Below are 19,081 nucleotides of genomic sequence, written 5' to 3' on the forward strand. Positions count from 1 at the left end.
AAACATTCATGCCACATTTATTTAAAGAAGATTCTCCGTCCTCCCTTTTTATGCTGGTTCTCCCGTCTCCCTATTTTTTTGCTTCCTTTCTCCCTCCTCCCTATCTTTTTTGGCCGTCTCTCCCTCCTCCCTAAACCGTTCCTCTCCCCTCTTTTTAGAATAGCCATAAAACAGCAGTGAACAGTTAAAGAAAAAAAAAACATTGTCGAATGAAAAACCGCTACTTTGGCTTAAACTGCAGAATACCCTGCTACTCGAACAGTCTACGTAGCCGGCTAACTCATTTTAAATATGTTATTATGTATTTCTCGTTAAACAACCTTCGCCGTGTTTCGGTGTTAGAGCAGCTTACGCTTGCTGATTGACATTGTCCGACTTAATAAATTCAATTTCCAATCATTAGTTTCAATGTTAAAGTTGTGGTTTTTGTAGTAACTCATGACAGGAGCCGACAACGATTGTTCTTTAGGAGGGGCATTTGAACACCATTTTGGCCCGAGGGGGCGGGAATTTGAACGATCCAATCTTCAAAAGTTCAAATGCCCGGGGTTTGCCCGGGGGGGGGGGGATGTTGAAGTTTCGAGTTGATCGGCGCATAATGGTTACAGATTAGTATTAAACTCGTTGCTTTTATTTCATTGAGATTGTTCTGGGAGAATTTCGTTGCGTTTGAAGTATAGTGACCTTCAACGTTACAAAAGAAATACTGTTTTGTTTTTTAAGGCTGGTTTCCATATGATCGCAGATCGCAATAAGGTCTGCGATCGTCTGCGATCCTGCGATCGTGATCGCAGACGATCGCAGAAGATAGAACCATGTTCTATCTAAAGGCTGGTTTCCATATGATCGCAGATCGCAGATCGCAATAAGGTCTGCGATCGTCTGCGATCATATTGAAACTACTTCTGCGATCGTCTGCGATCCTGCGATCGTGATCGCAGACAATCGCAGAAGATAGAACCATGTTCTATCTCCTGCGATCGTCTGCGATCAATTGCGATTGTTTGCGATCTGCGATCCGCGATCATATGGAAACCAGCCTTTAGATAGAACATGGTTCTATCTTCTGCGATCGTCTGCGGTCACGATTGCAGGATCGCAGACCTTATTGCCATCTGCGATCATATGGAAACCAGCCTTTAACTTAATTAATACATAGTGACTCGTGTTCACCGGAACTACCAAGTCTGATTTCTATCGTTTCATTGGGACATTTTGCTTATTGAGTATTTGTTCTAGTTTGTAGCTGAATTTGACCACACTCGCTTCAAGAACTCCGTGAAGAACTTTTTTTCAAAAGTCATAATTTTGCAAGATGGTTTTTTTTTTCACCACATTAATACCATGTCGTGCTATTGACTATTAATGCAGACCCCGTGACGCCAAAGTTGTTGATTTCATATGTACGTAGTTTTATATAAGAACAGCAAAATATAGAAAAATATAGTTTGCATTTCACTTCCACTTGCTCTGTTTGACCACATTCGTCGTGCTGGTCACTATTACGGTCAACCCAGGTCACATGTGAACGGTATTTTTGAAATTTGAACAGAGTTTTGAAATTTACATGTCAGTTTTGAACATCGCCAACGAGATTTCAGAGTCCCGGCATAAATTTCCCTAGCTTATTGACAGGATAAAGCTATGCATTTTTCTTTACATTGCAAAATTGAATATTTCAAGAATAACAATTGTTTCTCAAGTATTTTGAATCTTTTTTTCAGTTAATGTGTCTTTTTAAAACGATTTGTAGAGAAATGTCGAACATTCCATTCACACGTCGGACATTACAAAGAGAAATTCGAATGTTCATTTCATTCTGTGCACGCGTGACTTGGGTTGACTGTAATCCAGACCCCGTGACGCCAAAATTGTTGATTTCGTATGCTACGTATTTTATATAACAATAGCAAAATATAGAAAAATATAGTTTGTATTTCACCTCCACTTGCTGTATTTAACCACACCAGCTTTAAGAACCTAGGGAAGACCTATTTCCAAAAGTCATAACTTTGTAACATGTTACGAAGATTGATGTAAAAATACCAACCTGCGGTATTGAAACGGCTGACGTCGACTGTGGCTAGAATATACATATAATCAATTGTACATGCATACCTTATAGCAGATCGTGTTTTTCGAATAATTAACAAATTTTACTGTTTTCACTTTCTGTAGACATTTTGACACTGAAATTTATATTTACAGCCACAGATTTCAGCAACTCACAAGTCACGGAATATCATACAGGAAGAAAACATCAAAGAATGCCGTGAAAACTACAAAAGCAGCTCGCTTACGTCCAAATCGTTTTCAGCTACTATAAAAACAACTAGCAATTTCGTAAATTTAAAAGGGAACATTATCATAGCAATTACCCTCCACGGCGCGGAAAAATGCTCCATTTATCTCGATGTGATATTTTTAAACACCGCACACTTAACATCCTTTCTGAACACAGTTCTAGTGTAGTTTAGTTGTGACACTTCACATCGAACCAAACTTAAAATGTACCTCTGCTGTTTTCCTCCCCGCTCTCAATATTGTTTTCCGCAATTCTTCTACCCAATTTTGTGAACCAACATTAAAAGGGCAAGATGACAAAATCTCCCCATCTAATAAATCCAACTTCTCGAAAGTCCTCATAACTTTCTGCAGCCAATAAGTAGATTTTAAAATGTTTTTTTCCTCAATAAAGCACTCATTGCACACATGGTTTTTAGCCAATGTTTTCATCACATTGATTATAAGATTGAAATATTTAGTACTCAAAGTAGTAGTATTCTCTTCTATTAAGAAATATTTATCGCCAAACACACTTACTGCGCCCTTTAAGTTACGGGGACTTTTGAGAAATGTATTACTGCATCAGTCAACTCCGTAAGTGCCCATCCCCCCCCCCCCCCCCCACACACACACCCAGGCATTAGCCTTTAAAAAAAAAAAAAAAAAGAATGGCAAATTCCTTGGAGTGAAGACACATAAGCTCTTTAAATACCTCAAGGTGGGGATACATAAACTGTCCAAAATGCTGTGGGATGGGGAGGGGCAATTACTTTCAGAATTTTACAGGAACTAATTTGAGATTTCTTCTATTTCAGCCCAATTTTCAAGAAATGTTGCTGACAGAAGAGGGATCATTTTCTGTTAATTCTTGTTAATTTAACATAATTTTTCATAAAAGTGCAAGCTCTCTAATAAAATTTACTTTCCTTTTGAAAAACCCACTTTATGCACTTCAAAATAAGATCTAGTGGGCCATATTACTGTAAATAACTGTTGAGATACAAAATAAACATCCAACATGGTAAATTGTGCCTGTTTTTTTGCCTGCTCCAAATCATTTTTAATTAAATTGAATCACAGAAAAATCAAATGAAAATAGAACAAAGTAAAGTAGAAAAAGAAGACCAGAAAGTTGTTCTGAAACTTAGTAAATTTTAAAGACAAATATTATTTAAGTTGTCATGTGGAAAATTTACAAAATGACCTTAAGGGAAACCAAAATTGCTTTCAGTTAGTTGAGGTACAACTTATTGAAGACTTGATTTGCTAAGTGTAAAATTACAGTAAATATACGATAGAAGGCCAGGAGAAATTAATTATGATTTGAGTTAACATGAGCTTCAATTTAGTGAACATTGAAATTATTAGAAATTGACTGTAGGTGTACAGATTTTCTCACTGCACTGAATTTCAACAGAGAAGCAAATGCTAGTGATGGACACTATAGCTGTACACTTATTTTTATACATATATGACACTTAAACTAAACTGAAAGTTCATCCCATTAATTATAGTCCATGAAATTACACTTCAATGATTGAACTAAATAAAGCTCATTTATTGCTGAAAACGTCTAGGCTGTGCATTATACATTTAGAAAACTATATCGATCAGATAACAAATATTTTAACAAGACACAAAATAAACAAACAACATATGAAATATCTCTGTATTTTCAAATTTCTCATAATCCTTTGCACCTTGCAGGAAAGTGGTCCAAGTCACATTACAATGGCTGATAAAAGGTAGATTCAGCAACATGCATAAAAATGCTTTCTGTTGTCCTTCTAACTGCTTAACTAAAAGGAAAGCAGTAAAATCCAGTTTTATAGAATTCCTTAGTATACTCATCTATCAAAGATATGGGCACACTGCATAAACAAGAAAACAAAATTTCTTACACAACACTCAGTTACAACTGTCTATTATCAGTTACCAACTAGCAAACATTTTTATAATGATGATAACTTTGCAGTGTACCTTTGGAAAATGATAGCTTCCTACATTTAGACTTTATTTTGGTGACCGGTGGATCACAAACAGTACTGAAGAAATCCATTTAAATCCACTGATCAATTTTATTTTGGAAAATGATTGTACACTAGTCCACAAATTATATGTAAAAACAATCTCGATCATCAACGTAATAAATACTTTAGATTATCTTATTGTACAATTTGTCAAGTATTTTGTTTTTGCTTCTCATGAAAACTTCATTCTTGTAGGAGAGTGATTTTGCAATTTTCAGCATAATGAAATTTAAAACAGAAGATTTGTTGTTCAGAGCCATCATTCTCTGATTCATTATCATGAAGGCCTTCAACACTCAAAATAGCATTAAATAATTCTCTTTATGGTGGCTAATTTATATTGTTCATAAATGAAATGTTCAATATCTACTTCCTAACTAATATTTCGGTGAGACATGACATTCAAATAATAAGCGCAATTGTGCCAGGCAAAAGGTTGTTCAGAAATAAATTCTACAAGGTACACCAGTGAGAATAAATAAGGCTACTTATTAAAGCCTTTATGGCTTTCTTGTTTACAAAGTAAAACATAACTGCAAATGCTAAATATGATAATCATTAATTATCACTTGTGATAGATCTAGACCAACCAATATGCAGAATTCAACACCTGCACTGTTTTTTACGTTAACATATTATTATTATTATTATTATTATTATTATTATTATTATTATTATTATAACTATGAACAGTTAAAATTATATAAAAACAGTCTTCTAATCTCCGAAATATTGATATATAGATGTTTAAACGTAAATTCAACTTGCTCAAGTCATCCATGTGCAAACATGTTTTCTTTCAGTAACATGTCACCCTTCATTCCATGCATTTACTTCAGTGTAACGCTACAGACAGCCACTTGCTGTTACTGTAACAAACCACAGTAAACTTGATATACTTGTAATATCCCTCCAGTCACCATTTATTGTTTGGTTAATTGTTCATTTTACTGCATGTTTGTTTGATGTGTTGCAATTTTCATATTACTTCCATGAATGTTGATAATGACTTCTCATCTTGCCAATTGTCACTTAAGCTTTTCAACATTCAGCAGATTTCCTGAAAATACCACACATAAAAATATAGTCTTGCCAGGAGTATTGTTACTACGTTACTGTCATCCACTGTCTTTAACTTGAACTCCAATAAAATAGTTGGTAGTATCCATAGTGTCCATTTTGTTTTGAATGATGCAATCTTATTTCTGCTTCACCATTGACACAGAAAAGACCATAACACATGCTCATCAGTAATGGTAAGTTTGTAGCTCTATCACAAGTGTCATACAATAAAGTCACGTACACCACAGCATAAAATGTTCCACCTACAATACACAACAACAAAAGTAATGTGTTAGAGTTTAAATAACAACACTTTGTATAACTGCAACTGAAAGAGTTACCATTATTTTGTTTGTTTCCCACCCTTCCCCTAAAAATTAAAAATCAACAACTTACCTAAAATTGTGTACAAGTTAAATTTTGCTTGCACAAAGGGTAGAAAGAAATGTCACATAGACATTCCTTCCTTACCCTTAGAAAATTAATATTGACAGTTACTTTTTCCCCTTGAAATATATTGTTGCATTAGGTAAATTCTGGAAATGAGTTAACTTTGAGTTTGTAGATTAATTAAAAAGATGAAAATATTCTTTGTCTCTGCAAAGTATTAACAAATTTGTTTCCTCTGTGATTTAAAGGCTTATTCAATACAGTACATTCAAATTAGTAAGTACAGTATCATCAAAAACTTACCTTTTAGCTAAGACAGTTTAATGTCTCATATTATTCAATGTTTCAAATTGTAAAGTTGAGTGTGAAAAACAATGTATATTCACACACCTTTAAGGGAAACAAAAACAGGCTTATGATCACTGTAGTATGACTCTAATGTACCTGAAGATTGTACAAGTTGTGGTACATTAGTATAAATATGATCTATTTGTGTTTGGTAGTCAGTCGTATACTGATGAATCAATTGTGTGTATCCTTTGTCTGTTATCAGGTATTTTTGGAGAGCCCTTACTTCTGTAGTATTCTGCATTAAATTAACATTGAAATCCCCAAGCAAGATAATAGGTCCTCTAGCCTCTGTCAAAACTGCATCATGAAGGTGACTAAGGGCATCAATTAATTGTGAAATTGTAACAATTGTTTTCGATCGGTAGATACCAACAACATAAGTGTTTGGAATTGGATGCCTTAAAACCATAACAGTAATTTCTACATTATTAAAGTTGAATCTTAATGGAATTTGTATACAATTCAAATCAGTCTTAATGTACACAGCAGTTCCATAACAACTTCTTATGTTAGAGTAATTGAAGTCATTTCTGTAAAGTGTAAATCCCCTTAGATCATATATATCATTACTGTCTGACAAGCAAAGTTTTGTTTCAACAAAAATGTTAATATCAGCTTTTTGAATGTTGTAATCACTTCGCACATCATCTATGTGCAGGTGAAGAGATCGAACATTCTGAAACAAGATTGTTGTCATTTGGGGAAACTCCATACTGTGTAATACCACTAAGGGTGTTAGGCTTGCTTCTGTTCTTAGCCTGCTCATTTCATGTTTAACTTCCTCACTAACCTTTATTTTATTTTCATTTAAGTTTAAAATATGCAGTGCAGAACTATTTCTTACCCGACTTAAGCCAACATAATGCATGTGTTCTATTTTGTATGCTGGAAAGTCAACAACGACTTCATCTAATGTGTCACCTTGAGAGCGGTGAATAGTCTTGCCAGCAGCAGCTCTCAGAGGAAATTGGCGACGCAGAATTTGCACTTTACTATTTTTATTGATTTGAAATTGTCTTGTTACTTCTAAAACTGGTGTCCAATTTTTATTTGTGTTTGCCTTGTATAAATGACAATTTTCTCTACGTTGTTTTATGCCTATATCTGCATGTGAAAATGACACCCAAATAATACTTGGTCTAGTAGAATTTTCAACTCTGTAGTCAATATTCTCTATTACACAATCTGCACCATTAGTAAGTCCATCACCCACATCAACATTAATTGAGACATCATATTTTCCACCAGTGGCTATTGGTAGTAGTGAAAATAAGCCCATTGTCTTTGTTGGATTATCTGGGATACTACGCTTTATTCGTTCCTTAAGATCATCAGAAATATCCCCTATTATAATGTCTACAGCCTTGACCTGAACTTTATCAGTTTGAGAGATGGTAAATAAGGCATTGTTGTGAGCTTCTACCAGGTCATTCGTAGAAAATAAATGTGGCACATTCATAGGATAACGATCATCTTCAGGTTTAACTCTCAGAAGTCTCTGTTTCAAAATTCTTATATCATCTTTAGAATGCTTTCCCTCTCTCATGCGATTGAGTAGCTTAGCAAATTCTTTATCATCCTTTTGTCTCATTATTTCTGTTAACTCAAAGAGGATAAAATTCTCTGTCCAAATGTTACTTGCTAAAGCATTATAGCCCATAAGAGAATTTTTAAAGATCCACTTATCAAAAACAGGCTTCAACTGGAAAAGATCTCCAACAGCTATAACACTTATTCCACCAAATGGCTCTTTGGTTCCCATTATTTGTTGCAATCTTAAATTCAAAAAGTTGAACAAACCACTTCCTACCATAGAGATCTCATCAATGAATATCACCTTCAGTTTTTTAAGTTGTGTCCTAATGGTATTCAGTTTGTCACTATCCAGAGCACAATACTGAAAACCTCTATTGATAGATATCTTAAAAGTCGAGTGTAGTGTATTGCCTCTTATGCCAAACGATGCCTTTCCAGTGGAAGCTGTTTTTATAACCTTAATATCATCTGGATTTTCTCCTGCAATCCCATTCAGATATCTTATAATTGCTTCATATAATGCATTGGTTACCGTAGTTTTGCCAACTCCTGCTCCTCCACTTAAAAACAATCTTACAGGCTCATTTTTGGTTTTGACTGAATGTAACACATGATAAAAAAACTGTCTTTGCTTTTCATTCAAAGAGCGGACAAGTCCATAATAATCATCATCACACATGCGCTTTGTAATAAGTTCCACTTCATCATTACTTTTTGGAAATATTCCTATGTCATTAAGCAAATCATACTCCCTATGCTGCTTATTTTTGCCAGGCTCAAAGCAACCAAATAATTCACTACATTTATCTTTAACAACACAGTCTTGTTTATTAATATGCTCTGCATTTGGAGCAACATTATCAAAATCCTCACATTCCGTGTTATTTATCTCCTCCATTGCTTTATCTAATATTTGTGAATGATATTCATATTGCTCCCTATTGGTTATAATTTGATCCTTAACCTGTTCAAAGCGCTCTTGGAAACTTTGACAATCCTTGATCAAGTCAGTGCTTTCATTTCGCCAAGGTATAAAAAGCATTAATTGCTCTCTATAATGGTTCTCTGGGTCCTTATCTTTATGGTACCTAACTGATCTGATGATTTTAGACTTCTTTCGTTTTACAAGTTTCATACCTCCTCTCAGCTTGTATTCATTGGGTTTATATTCAAGGTCAGTGACATTAATGCTATTTACTGGGTCATCATCAATATTGTCATTACAATTAGTTTCTGGTAAGAAGTCATCAACACTTATTGTGACTGATGGTGCAGTACCACCCTCATCAGTATCTTCATCTTTAACATAATTAAACCATGCAACAAAGTCAGCCAAACACAAATTTTCTAATTGTTTCGGTCTCCTTTGATATCGTTTAATGATATTGTCAGACTCTATATCAAGTGAATTGTCAGGCAATTCCTTAAGCTGATCCAGTTTTTTTAACAAAAATGCCCTTTCATCTGGAGGCGAGGTACTGATAAACTGAAATTCACGAGTAGATCTTCTCATTGGCGTTTGTAATACAAGATACACAGCTTCTTGAGCACTTATTTCAACTGCATTTAGAAATTTATTTCCAATATGCCTAACTCTACTTGCAATATCATTATTACCAGATTTAGCTTCTTCACATGCTTTTTCTAGAAGTCTACTCATACCTCGTTGACCTTTTGTAATATAAGAGAGTATGTATGTTGCACAGGCATAAGGATCTAGCACATATTGAATGTCCATATTAGCCTGCCATGCTTTCAGTAAATCAGTGTTATAAGAGTTGATTCTTATTTCTGATGGTGCTCTTTTCAAAAATAATGTGTCACGCTTTAGGGTGTGTCTTACAGCTAAGATGTAGCTTTCTTCAGTTAATTGTAACTTCTTAAGAAAATCTCCAAATGTAATGTTTTCACCATATTTCATGCTATCAAGAACCTCTTTTATTTTGTCAGCATTTTCTTTTATCTTATCCCGCATCTCTTCATCAAAACAGGAGTTCTCAAGAGGTGTCAAAATCATTGTCCTTGGCACTGGAGGCAATGGAAAGTTAAATCTACATACCTTATGCTCTCCTTTCTTACATGTTTTTGCATGCCTGTGTGTTTGTAAATTTACAAGATCTTCCATTTCACTTGAATTCTCTGGTTTTTGACAAGTGATATACTTGTCAACAAATTTTGCAATTTCTTCATTTGAACTTTTCCCATATTCTGGGGCTTCCTTTACCCAAAATAAACCATGAATATGTGGACTTCCTCTTTGCTGAAATTCAACTCTGTAAAAATAATCAGCTATTTCTCCTATTGGCATGACACTGCTCTTTAAGATGTCACGAAAAAACAACTGCACCATATGATCAAAGTTTCTTGCACAAGTCACAGGATCTTTCTGTATAAGATTTGATTTTTCCTCCCATGTCATTTGTTTGATCTCATCATCACTGTACTCTTTTTTCTCTACAATTTTACCTAAAGTTTTAAGAAGATGAGTCCACCTTGTTTCTGCAGCTGAAAAAGAACAAAACCACGTAGGCTTGCCTAGTTGACGAATCATAGCAAACAAGTCTCTTTTGCATTTCTCAAAATAAGGAGGGGAACCTCTTAGATTTTTTAAAACTCTGAATCCTTCATCAAGATGTACAAGCTTATTAAGATAATTTTCTGACTTCAGATCACCTGCAGTATACTTTTTTCCCTTTTTTTTACACTTTCTCAGAGAAATGCACGCACTATCCTGAATTCGTTTGATTTGCAATTTTTTGAGTTTATAAAATATATTTGGAACAGACATTGCAACTCTTCTATCTTGACACCTCAACTCCCATTTGCAAACTGTACTATATAATACAGGTACTTTTCTTTCCTTATTGTCAGCTCTCCGTTTTCCACAGAATATAGTTGGGAATGATAGATATTCAGAATCTTTATCAATGAATATTCCTAATGGTTTGTTTCCTTCTCCTGGAGCAAAAGAAATAATTCTGTCTGCATTTACTACTACATCTGGTTCCTGCAACAGTGTATCTGTAACTCCTGAAGGACGTTCATCAACTTCACACCATTCATCACTATCATCTGTTTCACTGCCTGCATTAACAACATTACCACTGCAAATATTGTTTTCACATGAACTCTGTGTGAAATTCTCCTTCATAACAATATCATCTATTTGCAAATCACTACGTAGTACGCCAGGATTTTGAACAAACTCACTCCAGTCTTCATTCATGCATTGTAAACTTATATTATCTAGCCATGAATTTTCAACTTGTATGCCTTCAGATTTGAATAAATCACTTGTCTCTACAAGATATTTCGCTGCATCTAACACTTTCTTAGGTCTAACATTCTGAAACTGGTAATGATGCTTATAGCTGAGACGTCTTTTTAGTTTTATTGGAATGGTTTGTGATTCATTCATAAGTCTTGGCAGAGAATGAACAGTTGAATTGACATCACTTGGTACATTAACAACATTCCCATGAATAGACAACTGGCCACCTCTTGGTAGTTCACGGATTTGCATAAATGGAATACGAGGTGATATAAGTCGTTCTTCTAATGGTGTCAAATTTAATAACTCAGGTTTATCAGGAAATGTCATTTTATTGCCTTTAGAACAGCTGGGCAATATGCCTTTTTTTAGATTTGAGTCACATGTTCTGCATATCCATTCAACGTCATCTACACTTCTTAAACCAGTGAGACAACATTCTACATTGTACTTGCTGCTATCACATTTCACTACAGAGGACTTATACCACAACTGATCACAACAAGTACAAATGTATTCTGGACCACGTTTAATGTTATTGTGAAACAAATTTATCATAACAATCACATTATCCTTATTTTGCTGTCCTTGCAACTTACCACTACTAGTTGCTGTTACTAATTGATGTTCTACATTTTCCAATTCCATTTCAGCAGCTACTGGAGTTATATTGAAATCATCAACTATTTCTCTACGTGCAACTCTAAAGATATCTTTTCGATTAATTTCTGCCTTCCGTTTTCTAAATGACCGTTTCGCAATTTCCCTCACATGCTCTGGATTCTGTTCTTTCCTTTTTCTTTTAGATTCTTTGTCAATTTCCCTTACATGCTCAGGATTCTCTCTTTTCCTTTTTCTTTGAGATTCTTTGTCAATTTCCCTTACATGCTCAGCATTCTCTCTTTTCCTTTTTCTTTTAGATTCTTTGTCAATTTCCCTTACATGCTCAGGGTTCTGTTCTTTTCTTTTTCTTTTAGATTCTTTAGCAATTTCCCTCTTGTATTGTACCTGTAGGTTTGCCACTGTACTTTTTTTCTCAGCTGCTGTCTTTTTCTCCCTAGCTATTTCACTATTATCACGTCTTTTTTGCAGGACACGTTGACTCTCCTTTTTTCTAAATTCAGCATCAGCTCTTCTCTTTTTCATGTACTCTTTCATGTAAGCTCTATGTTTTTCATTTTTGTCAATAACTTTTTTTTCAACTAGATTTTCACCAGACCAATTCTTGTTTAAGTCACACCTCCTATTTTCTACAGTGGACACATAATGAGTTTCACCTATATGTCCAATGTAAATGTTTCTACATTCTCTTGTCACATTTGTTGCTTGAATTACAGTCACAGGATTAAACGTTTCACTTGATTCAGCAATATAAATTGATAAATTGAAACAATTAGCTACCGCTTGAATTATAATTCCATCAGCCCACGTTCCCTGACAGGACATATTACTCAAATATCCTTGCCATGAATACTCAGTATTACTCTCTATAAACTGTTCAGGGTTCTGCACTAAATACTGAACACCAAAGTTACGCACATGAAGATGATAATGAGGATTGCCATACAGTTGATGTGACACAGCTCGAAAAAAGCAATCACCACCTCCTCCAACATCTAATGCACTTCTACCAAATCTAGACAACCTAGTTTCTAATAGCGAAACTGTATTACCAACTGCAACACTATATGCTGATGATGGCCCTGGATTCTCTTCAACATCACCACTAAGAGATATAACTCTACAAGATACCGGATAACTCTGAACCACACGGTGATTTAATAACTTTAACATTTTCGCATCAACAAACATACATAATAATGGCGACTTCTTATGCTTCGATGTTCTCACATGCACAGTAGAAAGATAAAAGTTTTGCCTGAAAATATATCTTTTTGATAACACCGACTTCGATCTTGCTAAGCGATCACTCAAACGATAACGATTATACCCGACAAGCGCTTGTATCAACTTAGATGAACTTGGAATTCGTTTCTTAAAGTATAATTTAACAGCGTCTCGAATCTTTCTAGTCTTCCCAAATAATTTAATAACTCTTTTATAAGGAATTCTAGAAGGTTCTCTTTCACGTTTCTTTCTAGAATGCAATATACACCTTGAGACATACCTTGACCTCCATATCCTATGTTTCATTTTACCTCCCGCGTTATCCCTTGGGGTGTTTAGAAATGTTTCCCAATCGGTAAATCTGCTTTCACTTTCGGTGTGCTTTCTATTCTCAGGAGAGCTCCACTCAGAACACTGATTGCGTTTCCCAAAGACTCGCTCGTACTTAGCATAGATTTGACAATATTTGCCTTTGATTTCCTCACATTTCACTTTGATTTGTTTGCATTTGGCTCTCATTTCTTTGCATTTGGCTTTTATTTGTCTCCATTTGTTTCTAACTTTCTCGCTTTCCTTACAAATGGCATAGCCCCAGCGAGCGGGGGATTCGACATACACTCGGTACATCTCCTCGCCTTTTGAAATTACTCCCTGGCGAGTAAAGGGTTTATCAGGTGTTTCTGTCCCTGAACATACAAGGGACTTACTATAAACATATCCATCGCTAGTCGTATCCATTTCGCTAAAACACCTTTCCGACAAATTTCTCCTACGACATGCAACACCTACCACCGAAACTGATGCCGAACTGTGACAAGAAAGCATGTGCTTTGTCAGGTGACTTCTACGAGTACTAACCGAGCACGAACGAAAAATTAAACCCGAACAACACTCGATCAACCTAACCTTCACAACCAAATAAGCTTCATTCAACAAACATACAAATTATTTCACAATTCATCTCTCTTGTGTAATAAACTTACCTGCATACCAAGCGCAAAGCAGCTATCAACACTTTCCTTCCATACATTATAACCCTCATCCGCCGACTACGAATAACGTCTCAAATACTGTCAAAATGAGCCCCCTTTTACCTGTGATAGTCAGCGGCTTACCACACCTTCATATACATCCCATCGACCATCCGATCCACTAAATTTTTATGATGACCAGACTTTCTGCACCGCACCGTAAATCATTCCATAGCGCAAAAAATCCTGGCAAAAAACCGGGACCATCAAAACTCCAATTTCGATCGATGTAAGCCAAATACTCCCCCAACAAGGCACAGACCCGCGTAACGAAATATACGAAAGGTTCCATCACACATCCTGTATGAACATTTTCGTATATGGGGTATTCTTTTAATTTTTACATTTCTTCAAGTAAAGTACATGAACATTATGCAACAAAAAGTACCCACAACAGAAGAAAGCTTTTTCTCTCGTTCGAAACCCTTGCTACACCTGTAGGCTGTTTTTGCTGTGCATCACCCACCAGACATTTGCATAATTTTGTTTACGACGTCGATGATGATGCGTGACATGGCGCTTTCCGCTTTCCCCCTTTCCCCTGAAAACTGACAACCACACTACGTAATTTTTTTTAAACAAGTTAATTTACTTCCGATAATGAAATATGACTAGCTCTTGCTAAATAAGAATTATTTATCAACCGCGTCCTTTTGCTTTCCCATAAATTACCAGTTGTAAATTTCGAAAACGAAACATTTTTTCCCTTTGAAACCTCTATGAAAGCTGACAAGATCTTAAAAGTGTTCATTTCACCAGAAATTTGCATAATTTTGTTTACGACGTCAATGATGCGTGACATGGCACGTTCCGCTTTCGCGTGAAAACTGACAAATTAAATTATTTTTTAATTAAATTATTTTTCAATTAAATTATTTTTAATTCTTGAAAGAAACCGCACTTCGTAGAAAAAAACGAAAAAATCCTATAACTTTGCTCAGATTCAACGAAAAATCTCCATTCTTACACTAAAATGATTGTCAAATTATTCTCTACAGAATGAATGAGAGAATTCTGACGCGTCGTGAAACAAATTTTCACGTTTTTTTTTTTTTTTCACTAATTGAGTTTACGACCCCGGACTTTCTGAAAAACTGAAAAAACTTGAAACTTTGCTCAGATTGAACGAAAAATCGCCATTCTTGCACTAAATGATCGTCAAATTATTCTCTACATATTGAATAAGAATTTCCTGATGCGCCATGAACAACAAATGTTCGCGTGTTTTTTTCCACTAATTGAATTTAAAACTCATTCACTGCGCACGCCCGAAAGTTAACGACAAAACCGACTGATCGACTGATCGACTGATCGACTGATCGACCAAGTCGAGAGTCAGCTATCGCTATAACTCGTTCATTGCGCATGCGCGCATTCACGAGTTAAAAAGGTATTAAATTTCGCAATTCAAGCGTTCTTAACTTCATTTTATTTTTCAAAAAGTCCGAACTTTTTAAAATTTCTAGATGAACTGTAACAAGCAAAACGCATATTTGAAAATTAACTTTTAAATGTATTACAACTTGTATGTACGCGTTGTCTCAGTATGTAGTTTACTTCAATGTTTCTAAACATCATCTGAATTTTCTATATTTGTATTAAATTTCGAGAGGATTTTTATTTGCAGGTCTAAAAGTACAAAATTAAAGACCCTCAAAATTAAGTACCAATAAGGAAGAATGATTTTCCTATGGGAAATATATTCTATTTTGAGGCAAAATAATGGTTTTTTGTTTTTATTGTCCTGTTCCTCCAATATGGCTGTCGTGAACACTGCTATAGTGACAAGCATTTAATTTCTCCTTCAGTATCACTCAAGGCCACTGCTTCCTTTTGTTATGACTCACGCACATTGATACTGCATATCTCAAGAGCATCCAAGAAACTCAGGTTTTTTTTAAAGTGAAGGGTTCACGGTTCTGCGCATGTCCATGAATCAAAGTACTTTTTCGCCTTTGCTCGCTATCGCCCAAGCCTGTTTAATTTAATTTGTTGTTTATGAACTATTTGGAAGGGAATAGGTTACTCGGGTGGTATTTTTTTCATATGATTGCGTTATTTTGCATGCAAATAAGTGTAAACACATCAACCATGGAATAAATCCTACGGAAGACGCTAAATTCATTATCAACAATATGAGTACAATCCACTAGAGTTTTCTGTGAATTTTGGTCATCAGTCATTTTGCTTGGACTAATTATAGAATGTGATTACTGAAGTACATGTGAGTGAGATTTTTAAGGCCATAAAGTTGATAAGAAAGAGTAAAAAGCATTTAGATTCATGCACATGTGCTAAAATGTGAACCCCTCCCTTTAACAACAGTGCCTACTAATGATAAGGTATTGTTGCACGGCGTATGACTATATGAAAATCAGATCTTAGCAAGGGCTGTTTGAATCCAAAGAGATAATTGAGCTTGAATTTGTAGAGACTGCCATCCATTGTTATATCTGAAAACTGTGTTGTTACCCCCCCCCCCCCCCCCCAATTTCAATTGCTTTTTTGTAACGTGTGTGGTGAAATAAACAATAAACAAAGAAGAGTAACTTTAGCCACATGGTGCAACGAAAGCCTTTCTTTCAATTTTCATACAATAATGTATTAGTTAGCTGTAAGCTGTCCTGGTTTTGCTGAAGAGCTTTCCTTCTGTTAGTTCCATTTTGAAATTCCAGAAAATATGCACACTTCTCCATGGAAGGTGGTTTTTTTTTTTTTTTTTGGTGGTTTTCCACCCTCCTCCCCCTAGGAATTTCCAATGACCTTCTATGGGGTGTATATGGATTTTTTCTGGAACTTCACATTAGTTGTTGTATTTTTCATTATTTATCAACATGTTATCTGCAGGCATGTAAGCTGGCCATCAGAGAGTCAATTGAGAAAGAAATCCGCAGAGACAAAGAAAGGGCTGAAAATCCAGATTCAGACATGGTAAGTGGACGGATGTAATGGTGGTGGGTAATGTATTTTATATACCGCACATAACACGTGTATGATTCTTCTGTGGGGTGAGATCGGACGTCAGCATGTACAGGCGCCACTGGCAGCCTCTATCAGTCCATATTTTGATCTCACCCACCCACCCACCCAACCCACCCATACATGAATGTGAAAAACAGATGAAATCAGAGATGGAGATAGATCACCGCACCAGGGACAACGTCCCCTACACTTTTTGAACAATATGTGTGGTTAACAGTTACACATTATGCTTCTGAGATGGAGCATAGCAACCGTCCCCCTTCACTGTTGTAATACAAACAAAACTTGACCGCATCTTTTCACAGAAGGGCAAGGTTTACCACCAATAGGCCATTCCCGAGTTTCTTTGAACCTCATTATGAACGCGAGGTTAAGTGTACAGCTTTTCATGAGAAAATTAGCTTTGTTTGCATGTGAATGAAAACTTATTTTCATAATAAAAACTATGCACAAAGTCTCGCTTTCGTAATGAGGTTCAAGGTAACTCGGAAAAGGCCTATTATGCTAGTGTGGGTGGAGAAATTAGCTCTTCATCCCACAGCACTTCTCCTAAACAAATGCTATCCAAATCCAGACCGACTGGTGTCTGCTTCACAGTAATCCTCATCTCCCTGATAACCCTCTTCCATCTTCAACATCTCTCAAAAGGCCTGGCCCCTGAGCCCTTTAGAGAAACCTTTTAAAAACTAACGCTGGGTCCGGTTGTTTGAAAGCCGATTAACGCTAATCCACAATTAAAAGTTAACCAATGTTTCCAGCAGGCTCGCTGAGAAAAATAAAAAAATAAAAGCGTTTTCTAAACAGTCATCATGAGATAAACAAACTTTCCCCGATTTCTAAGCATGTAGGTAAGTTTTCGTGAGTATATCTCCCACGTCTCACAACATGACAATTTCACAAACACCCGCCATTTTCATGACATAAGTACGCACAGCACCCTAGTTACAAAATGACTCCCCCGGATCGCAGCCATATTGGGCGTGGTTTCTGGCAGAGGCTCCCGGTTGAGAAAAGATAACATCGGCCTAAGGGAGGTGACGTCATCAGGTTATTCTTCGGAGCAGCCTAGCAGCCACGAACCGAGATCCGATTATACCGGAAATTGACCTGCATTCACTCTCTTTCAGTAGTAATGGCGGACGACGTCGGGGACATAAAGACTTCGAACGTTTGTTAGGATTCGTTATGGTAGAATACAGAGTTCTTTCCACTTTCGTTTCTCGGCGTCTGAACACTGACCTCAAGGATTTTATGTTCGATTTGTGGAAGAAACGTGAAACTATGAAAACAGTCAAGATTTGCTCAGGTAACATCGACCTACGGGAGGTTAACATTGACCTAAAGGAGGTCAACATCGGCCTACGGAAGGTTAACATCGACCTAAGGGAGGTACGTTTTATAGCACCACGTTTGTATCGTATGTGTTATACTGGCACAATCGTACACATGGAAAGCTTATTTGCAAGCATTAAAACTTACAATCTTAAATAAATTTAATCTAAAATGGCATGTACACGAAATGCAAAAGCCCCTTAAGATTCGTAAGCTTTCTTCAAGTCCATCCTTCCTTATTATAATACCATAACCTCCGTTAGGTAGATGTTTACCTCCTATAGGCGGATGTTATGAGTTGGTAAAAATGAAAATATTTATGAAATTCAAGTCAATGATAGAAAAGCTCCTTATGATCCCAAGTTTCCCTGCTCGAGAGTAAGCTTCTATGTCTATGAATTGACTTTTATAATACACAAGTTATAAAATAAACACTGTAAGCCACTGTACCTCCCTTAGGTAGATGTTAACCTCCTGTAGGTGGATGTTATGAGTTGGTAATAAAATTAATGAAATGGCACTCAGGTCAATGATTAGAAAAGCTCCTGCAAGATTGTAAGTTTTAATGCTTGCAAATAAGCTTTCCATGTGTACGATTGTGCCAGTATAACACATACGATACAAACGTGGTGCTATAAAACGTACCTCCCTTAGGTCGATGTTAACCTTCCGTAGGCCGATGTTAACCTCCTTTAGGTCGATGTTAACCTCCCGTAGGTCGATGTTACCTGAGCAAATCTTGACTGTTTTCATAGTTCCACGTTTCTTCCACAAATCGAACGTAAAATCCTTGAGGTCAGTGTTCAGACGCCGAGAAACGAAAGTGGAAAGAACTCTGTATTCTACCATAACGAATCCTAACAAACGTTCCAAGTCTTTATTTCCCGACGTCGTCCGCCATTACTACTGAAAGAGAGTGAATGCAGGTCAATTTCCGGTATAATCGGATCTCGGTTCGTGGC

At 36.1% G+C, this 19,081-nt stretch overlaps 2 protein-coding genes and 1 long non-coding RNA gene across 4 annotated transcripts in view; 2 read left to right on the forward strand and 1 right to left on the reverse strand.

The window, feature by feature from the left end:
* LOC146456096 (uncharacterized) overlaps positions 1 to 3,291 on the forward strand; it is a 12,060-nt gene extending 8,769 nt beyond the window's left edge. Inside the window, exon 3 of the long non-coding RNA XR_014858879.1 lies at positions 3,102 to 3,291. This is a non-coding gene — a long non-coding RNA (uncharacterized LOC146456096). The remainder of the gene's footprint in view (positions 1 to 3,101) is intronic.
* Positions 1 to 18,158, forward strand: part of LOC146456094 (transitional endoplasmic reticulum ATPase) — a 94,457-nt gene extending 76,299 nt beyond the window's left edge. The window contains exons 24-25 of one of the 2 annotated variants that reach the window (XM_085093536.1): positions 16,653 to 16,736; positions 17,915 to 18,158. In XM_085093536.1, the coding sequence (XP_084949662.1) occupies positions 16,653 to 16,736; positions 17,915 to 17,917 (87 nt within the window). In that variant the 3' untranslated portion in view covers positions 17,918 to 18,158. The remainder of the gene's footprint in view (positions 1 to 16,652; positions 16,737 to 17,914) is intronic. The other variant, XM_085093537.1, reaches the window with a different exon arrangement.
* On the reverse strand, positions 6,041 to 9,075 carry LOC146456097 (uncharacterized). The gene has a single exon (XM_085093533.1). It carries the CDS (start codon positions 8,788 to 8,790, stop codon positions 6,151 to 6,153), a length of 2,640 nt encoding a protein of 879 aa, XP_084949659.1. The 5' UTR covers positions 8,791 to 9,075; the 3' UTR covers positions 6,041 to 6,150.
* Positions 18,159 to 19,081: the final 923 nt, after the last annotated feature.

This window comes from Pavona decussata, unplaced genomic scaffold (assembly GCF_977016875.1).
Source record: "Pavona decussata unplaced genomic scaffold, jaPavDecu1.1 SCAFFOLD_261, whole genome shotgun sequence".
In the NCBI taxonomy this organism is placed as follows: Eukaryota; Metazoa; Cnidaria; class Anthozoa; order Scleractinia; family Agariciidae; genus Pavona; species Pavona decussata.